At 37.2% G+C, this 8,517-nt stretch overlaps 1 protein-coding gene across 1 annotated transcript; it reads right to left on the bottom strand.

Annotated features, from left to right (window-relative positions):
• Positions 1 to 2,641: 2,641 nt before the first annotated feature.
• LOC128795007 (carboxymethylenebutenolidase homolog) lies at positions 2,642 to 8,077 on the bottom strand. Its single transcript, XM_053955382.1, has 5 exons — positions 7,872 to 8,077; positions 7,140 to 7,247; positions 5,145 to 5,287; positions 4,678 to 4,769; positions 2,642 to 3,041 (listed from the first exon to the last, which is right to left on the bottom strand). The coding sequence occupies exons 1-5, from the start codon at positions 8,075 to 8,077 to the stop codon at positions 2,862 to 2,864; spliced, it is 729 nt and encodes a 242-aa protein (XP_053811357.1). The 3' UTR covers positions 2,642 to 2,861.
• Positions 8,078 to 8,517: the final 440 nt, after the last annotated feature.

Below are 8,517 nucleotides of genomic sequence, written 5' to 3'. Positions count from 1 at the left end.
ACCTGCTTCTGATGCCTTTCTTCATTCCTGAGAACCATGAAGACAGCCATTGGCTAGGTCTAGTAAATTATTTGTTAGTGTTAACATACTTCTTGCCAGCCACCATCTTCCCAGGGCAAGTCAGGAACATTTCAGGACATGTGTGTCCTTTTTGCAGTGAATTAAGCCTGCTTAGTCCTAGGACTGTGATCTAGGCATGTCTGTATGCACACATTTTTCAGTCATTTTGGGCACATTCATCTCCTCCTTTGCCTCTGGTAAACATTCTGTCCCTAGTTTGTGTGGAAAATTTGTGCATCCATTTTCTATGCTGTTCCTCAGAATTAAAAAGCAAAAGCTTAAGTGCTTGAATGTAGTGAATCTAAAGGAAGACAAATCTAACAATCCCCTGCATTACTAAGGACTGTCTAAGTGCAAGTATTACATAAATTAATAATGTCTTCAGTCCTAACTCTTCGTCATGCACAACAAACCAATAGACCAGGTTTATTTACTGGTACTGGAAGAACAAAAGAGTCTCAGTTCCAGCATGTTTTTGGATTGCAAATAGCAGCAAGTCACACTGATGAAACATGTATTGTACTGTACCTTACAGTGTACATTTTGATGTACAGCAGTGACCTTGATTGTGTAATTTTATCAGTCCTTGAGTTTAAGAGATAACCACTTGTGTCATTGATTTTGAGGTCCCCAATACAACTGAAAAGAAAAATGACTATGTTCACATACCTTAAAATTCCCTAATTTACATACACACACACACACACACACATAATCCTTTCTTCTTCCACCTGAAAACTCATTGACTGCAAAGCAGAACCTCAGACTTGGGAAATAAGCAGCACAGATTCCCCTATTAGTTAAAGTTCATGGATATAAATATCTTCCAACAGAAGTGGTCTCACAATATAATTTTTATGCCTGTGGCTCACAACTGCCCAGAGATGGCTCACCATCTTCACCAGAGATGAAGGCAGCAAATAGTCTTAAGAGACTATTCCCTGGCAAGGCAAGGCAAGGCAAGGCAAGGCAAGTGCTGCCAACTCTGTGCTTTCACTGTCAGGGTTCTATTCTGTAGAGGCAAGGTTCTCCAGATTTCTTATGGCCCAGTGGTGATACTTCTTTACACACCCACACAAGGTGATTGCATATGGATCAGACTGTGTCTGGGTGTCTGGGTAATAGAAGGTGCAAGAAAAAGGGTACTGAAATTTCAGCTCTTTTGCAAGCAACAGAGGAACTCCTGCTCATGTCAGAAGGAATAATTGTCAAAAATCAGGATCTCACACACAGAAATGGCATCTTTCCTGTAATTAAACAGGACCAGCTACTGACATATTGAATAAGGACTCTAAAATATTTTAATGCATGAATACAGCTGGGCATGCAACTGTGAGAGACTGAACACTGCTGGAACTAGGAATGGTAGCTATACTTGTTCTTTTCTATATCTTTTCTGGTTTTGTCTCTTTCTTCTTCTAATTCCCTCTTCCTGGAGTTTTGAATAATTTAAAATTAGATGGGTTTGGAGTTTGGTAAGTTGAATAGACAAGTGAATAACACTTTGTGAGCTGTTTTATGTTGACAGAATACTGCTCTAAACCTTTTGCCAAAGTTCTCTGATTTTCTATAGTTGCCAGTGAAGTTTTTTGGGGGTTTTTTGGCCTCTTGATAATATCTTGTTGGTATTTCTCCCATGCATCTCACTCAGAGTACTTAAAAAAGCCCTTTTAAGAGGCTCATCGAGCAAGTATTGTTTAACATACTAGGTCTCTTGAGGTGTGTGGACAACCAGTATGCCATGACCATATAGTTACAGTGACAGGATAACAATGTGTGAAACTGCCAGACTGCCTGATATCAAAGGGAAGGTCATATTAATGTAGCTAGCAAGCCTTAACTTATGGCAACATTAATAAGGTGACAGGGTGAGAAACTGACAGATGTAGAAAATAAAAAGGGCGATGGGTTCCTTAGAGAATCTCTGAGTAAGCACTAATTGCCAAGTCATTACCAAGGCAATGAAATTCAAAAAACACACAAGGGCAGAGTGTACATGAGGATGCTTTTTTTTTTCTATTATGTTATTGGGAGGTTATGAGGGTGATAAAGAGGAAGAACTTGAGAGAGGAACAAGGATATAATGTGAAGCAAAAAATATAATCATGATTTTATGAGCCCTATGCCTGATCACCACAATTTCACCACGACATAAAACCCACTGTTTCTGCAGTGCTTGTGTCTGGGTTACTTCCACAGGAGGGACTGTTTATGTTTTTCCTTGATGTTGATGAAGGAATACCATTCTTAATATTGCCAAGGGAATACCTGGAGGGTGTCACTTAACAACATCATTTCTTCCTAACTCCTTAGTATAGCCAAGTGTTTGTTTCATGCATGGCAAATTCTGCCCAGTACAGCTGAGAATACTTTGTAGGTAATAAAGAAAATACCTGTTTGCAAACCCAGGATACTTCCATGTGAACACCTATGACCACCAATCATCATACCAAAATAAAGCCTGAAATTACTCAAGTAAAGTCATGATGAAGTCATGCTTACTAGCAAAGAAAAATGGCTAAACACTATCATGGCTATGAAGGTCATAATGTAAAATAATAAAGCGAATAAAAAGCAAGAAAACTTCAAAAAACTTTTCAATGCCTAATCATCCTTTACTCTGACTTTTATTTCACAATCTTCCCTAAATATTGTCAAAAATAATTTAAAGCTATAAATTAAAATGTTCCTATTTTAGTTTATGACAACTTTCAAAATAAGATATTTTTCCCTTGACTGTTTTCTTCTCTCAAATTAAATCAATCACTGATCTTGAAGCCTAGCATTTCTTTCTGCTATCGTCAAACAAACATTTTGATCCAATCAATCATATCCCTTCTAGCTTCTTCAATATAAGGTTTATCATCAGGTTTCATATCTTCTGGCTTCAGTTGTGCAAACCCATGCACTTGTCCAGGATAAACTTTAATTTTATATGGAACTTTACAATACTGTTTCAGCTTGTCCTCCAATAAGAAGATCTGTAAAAAAAAAGAAAAAAAAAATTCCATTATATTATGGGGTTTTTTTTAAGTTTGCCAAATTTGCTGTTTCTCATAGAGAAAATGCATCTTTGGGTGTAAGACTGACACTTTTTTTTTAAAGTATGGGTGAGTCTAAGAACCTCAACAGTTGCAGCAAAGATGGTTTGGTAAATCTCATTGCCATAAAAGAGCAGGTGTGTTTCTGTTCAGACTCTCAGGCTTGTAACCTACACTTGAAGCTCTGATCTTGAGAGAACATAGACTATGAACCTTAGTGACCATCGTCCAAAACATTTAGATAGGCTTAGTAACAGAGTTTAAGAAAACATGGAGGGCTTTTTTTTTGTTATGTGAACAACAAAAAAACATAGCTCTTGCACAATGTTTTGGTGATTAGTATGCATAGAAAGTACTAACGTTCATGTACCCATATACATTTGCTGGCACAGTTTGTGCTTATTTCCACTAAAAGTCAGAAAATAGAAGAATGAACACTTATTTTTCCCCACAAGCTTACTTCTACCCATTGTGCAGATTAGAGAGAGTATTGTAATTTATTTCATGGTTTTTTGTTGTTTTGGTTTGGGGTTTTTTTGTGAAGCCCTTTTTTCAGTACAGAAAACTATGTCTTTGAGGGTTGTTTTTTGTTTAATGCAGGAATTTTTAGTTATACAATCTGCACAGAAAGAAAGCTTCAGGAGAAAAAGGAGTTGTTTCAATGTGTAACACATGATAGAAAAAAATGCATTTGCCAAAATTGTGCCCCTGGGAGAAAGACACATTCGCCATAAAATGAGGACAGGGGATGAAGGATTTGTTTTCCTCTGCAGAGGAGACACATATGAGGTACCGATTAATATGCTGACTAATGCAGTTAGAAGTAAATACTGAATGACTTCTGCATTCCCAGAGCACACTGCCAGTTCTCCAGTCTGACCCTACCCTAAAAAACTAGCTGTGCTAGAGGTGCTGTTATCCTTGTCACTGAAGAAAAAGAATTTATGCACAGAAGAGGGCACCAGTTTCCTACCCATATATTTATCCAACCTCTCACATAAGCTTACAGTAGGGGTTATATCAGAACATAGATGGCAGTCAATAGGAGCCATAGGAGTCAAAACATTTGAGTCTACGAGTTGTTGTTGTTGTCTCAGCTAAAGTTCATGCCCACTCTTTTGACACAGTTAATTTTGTCTTCTTGTAGCAAAAGCAGTTAGTCATGGCTCCCCGTCATCAGAAAGTTCCAGTTACTAAACTGAAAATACTTTTTTATTTCCATTCAGTGTGCAAATTCAGTGGTTTAGCCACCTGATTTCTCACCCATAACATATATGTGTTTTGTATACAAGTAGACAAGTTTTTGAGATGCTTGGCTCATGCCAAGTTGCCTATCCCTGCCCAATTTCACACTCTGCTTATCTAGCCACACAGACACTGATGACTGTTCTTTACTGTATTTCTTACCTCAAAAAAGAAGCATTGAATAACCTAAACAAGATAGAGGGGAAGTTGAAATATAAACAGGACCGCCCAACCTGTCTAATTTTTTGCATGTCAAAATGGTTTCTAACAAGGATTTCTCTGTAGGATAATGAACTATTGGAAAAGAAGTCTTTCCAGAACAACAGCTTACCTGATCCAAAGAAATAGTGTGGTCTTTCTCACCAAAAATGAAAAACGTGGGATTTAGTAAACTGTATCTTTCTTCAGAGTCTCTAACTATTCCTATAATGTTTTGAGAAACAGTCAATTAGTGAGGTTAGTGCAAGGTAAATAGTAAATTAAAAAAGAACATTTCTATTTAAGTTTACTCATTAGGTACATTACTTAGATCAGGACACTGGATATGTGGATGGAGAATAAGCATTTGGAAAGCATATTTCCCTGCTCTCCTGAAGCAAGGAATGATTTTTTTTTGTTGTTTACAGTATGCTTAATATTTTTATACCAATACAGCTTATTGCTGAAATAACCATAATTAAAATCTGCAACTCACCTTTGAGTTGAGTATTTACAGAAATTGTTACAAAGCAATAAGTAGAATTACAAACTAAGCATAGTCATGTGAACCCAAGTAAGTTTTCATGTGTTCTACACTACCATAGAGGGACACCCCAGCGGTTAATTGAGGATTTTTCAGCATCAAGTGATGTACTGCCATTCCACCCCAGGAAAACCCAACGATACCAATCTTCTTTGCACCGCATTGTTCCTTTAGATACTTCAAGACAACATCAGCTTCCCTAAGATATATAAAGAAAAGTAAACTAAGGAATCTATTGCAGAACCAATACTTGACAATTTAAGAAGTAAATAAAAAGACATATATGGTATTTTTGTCTGTATCTGCACCTTCAGTCGTTTAAAACAGAGGTTACTTTAAAAAGCACATTTCCAGCTAGAGCAGTAGATTCTATTATTAAATGAGAGTTAACATCTCTGGTCCTAGTTTAGGGAAGTACAGGTGTAGGCACTTAAATACTTACCTGAATTGTCACCTGTTCCTTTGTTTTCAAAATTAGTAAATTTTTATTTGAATCACTTTGTCTAGGACAGGACAACTAAAGACAAGACATATCTGCAAGTAGAACAACATCTTGCATTATGGACTGTAGGAATAGATAAGCTTCACTGTACTATCTCTACAGAGTTCACCTATTTCGATAAAGACTTTTCCTGTCATTCCTGTTACATGAGTTAATACTAAAATATCTTACCAAGCCCACATGCAAGAATGTTATGCTAAAATGGCAATTACTCAAATTACATTGTCAGTAATTACAATGTTTAAAAAAATAACTTTTGCATGAGGTGCAATTTAAAAAAAAAAGAAAAATATTTTTATTGTAGGTGAGAACAATTTTTTCTTAATTGCTAACTTCTTCAATAATTTTATCTTCTTCATTACCTACAGAGTTTTAAATTAAGTTTAAATGCAGAGTTCATAAACTATTAACTGAATTTTCAAACATTAGGTAGAGTTGTGTGGTCATTCAGGTTTGGTTAGTCTGACCAAAAAAAACCCAGTATGACAGTGACATGAAGAGGACATTGTGTTCTAGGCCTGTGGCCATGCTCTCTCACATTTGGTTTGTTTGAAAGGATACTAAGAAAGCCATGGATATGTTGGGTTCCATGTTCTCTGAAAGAACAATGGATCTGAACTGGAATGTTCACCTACAAGTGATCCCTCAGAAGACAGCAAAAGCATGTCCTGAGATCTTAATTTTTAAAGACAGTGCCCATATCTGCTTCTCTTTGAAACAGAATTTTTTTACGGTTGTTAGCCATTTGTCTTTTCAAAAAATTTGGTCACAGCTTTATGGTCAAAAACTTTGCTGAGAGACACTGAAGATAGACTGTGGCTGCTGAAAGTCTGGACAGGGTCAGAAGAATACTTGTGGCTTGCAGGATGGTAGCTGAGTAATAGGGTGTCACAGTTGCCTCACTATCATCTGAAGTTTCGAGCTGTGGTGAGAGATGCTGAAGATACAGCAATGTCTCCCATAATTCAGGGAAGCCTTGTTACAGGCCCTGTTAGGTTATACAGATAATGATCCCTCTATTTCACACTGAAAAAATAGTACAGTTGATCAGATATATCTTTGGTTTTGGTCAGTATGGCAAATTTTTATGTAGCGCTGCTCAGGAGAATGTCATCGGTACCTATCATAATCTGCAAAGCAGAAAGCAAGATGGGCATGTGACAACTGGCAGATAACATCTGCAATTGCAGAAGAATTTTCCTCTTCATCTCGAGGAACTGAGTGCAGAATCAGCACTTGTGGGTGAGAGTGCTGGGTATTTCGTAGCCTGTGAAACACTGTGAGCCTGTGTGGCCAGTATAACATTGTCAGAAAAGGGCTCAGGAAAAAGAAGATGGGGACATTAAGCAGAGTGATGGGCAGAGCAGATAATCCTTTTCAAATCCCTGCTAAGACAGTGCCCAGGACCACAGAAGAATCACCCAGAACAAGAAACATTGGTTGTTTCAGCCAACTTGCCCTGCTGTGAGGTGCCATTTCTAATATTTAATATAAATTCTCCTTGTTTGCTAGATCCTTTGAAAAGTTCAAGTACAAATATGTATCTTACTTGTCTACTTTCATAGGATCATGATTTTTCATCCAGTCAGGAAAGTCAGCCCAGTGATCTATAGATGTCCAGGGTTTTGTTCCCTTGAAGAAGTCTGGGCAGATGGTTCTGTGTGAGATATGGAATTCAGTCAATTTTCATTAAAACTGTGGATGTCTAAATGTCTCCTAGTATCTTCTAGTCCAGAGTACACATCTACACGATCACTGTCTGAATCATATTTTATTCGTCCTATTCTGCTAATCAACTAGCTAAAAGTATATGTCTTTGTATGGAAAACAAAGTCATAAATTGTTTTCTGATTTCCTTAGACACACTTAATACAAAAATAAAGGGATTAAACAAACCTCCTGATTCTATATAAACACATATATACCTCTTTGCTGTTACAAGCTAAAGCAAATGTTCAAAAGGTTTGGTTCTGAAAAGCTTATGCAACTTAAAATAGATACCACTGTTTCTCTTTGGATCACCCATGCTGATTCATAAGCACAAACACAGGCACTTTAAGACTCCTTGTGCCTTTGTGTTTAGGTAGCCATTTTTCCTGGGTCAGTTTTAGTACCTTTGGCGGCTCCATGGAAATATTTTGTCCATTTTCTTTTTTATTTGCTCAGACTGAAGTGGTATGGCTGTCTTATGTGTATTGGAAACATCATATGCTATGCCTAGCTTGGAGCTTGGTGATATATCAATGCATTTCAGGGGAAGATAGGAAAGAAAGTTGCTTACATATATCCATGACCTGCCATCAAATCGACTATGTATCTAATGTCTGGGAACTGCCATCCAAATACATCATGAACCACAATCACAGCTTTGTCCGTGGAAAAAGATGGTCTACAAACATATGCTTTAAGGTACTCAATTTGTACTTCATGGCCAAGGCACCCATAGTGAGACCTTTCTCCTGTATTATATAGAAAAGGATCAGCCATTTGAAAACCTAAAAAAAAAAAAAAAAAAGAACAAAAAATTTAGCAAGACTGTAAAATATGGTCTTCTGAAAGTAGTTTAATAACTTCTGTAAATAACATTGACATACTTGTATGAAAAGAGAAAGTAGAAAAAAGCAAAAGCAATGTTCAGTGCAGAATGCATCTTCGTCTATTATGTTATTAAGCTGAGAATAAAGGGAAATACCGAAATCAAAGTTATCAAACTACAAACAACCTGGACATGTAGGTCTTGACACTTATGTCACATTTGTTTTGCTGCCATGTGGCTCTGGTGTGAAGCACAGTGGCTTCTAATGTCACTGTCTCCTGGGGCATGGGGCCATCATGCATGTCTTCATGGGGAATCCTATGCTGGTTCCTCTGAAGTATTTGCAAGGACCACAGCACCCAACTGCTGCATTGAAGTGTAGTGTTCAGTG

Source organism: Vidua chalybeata, chromosome 1 (genome assembly GCF_026979565.1).
Source record: "Vidua chalybeata isolate OUT-0048 chromosome 1, bVidCha1 merged haplotype, whole genome shotgun sequence".
NCBI lineage: Eukaryota > Metazoa > Chordata > Aves > Passeriformes > Viduidae > Vidua > Vidua chalybeata.
The sequence above is the reverse complement of the archived record's forward strand: the minus strand, read 5'-3'. Positions and strand labels throughout refer to the sequence as shown.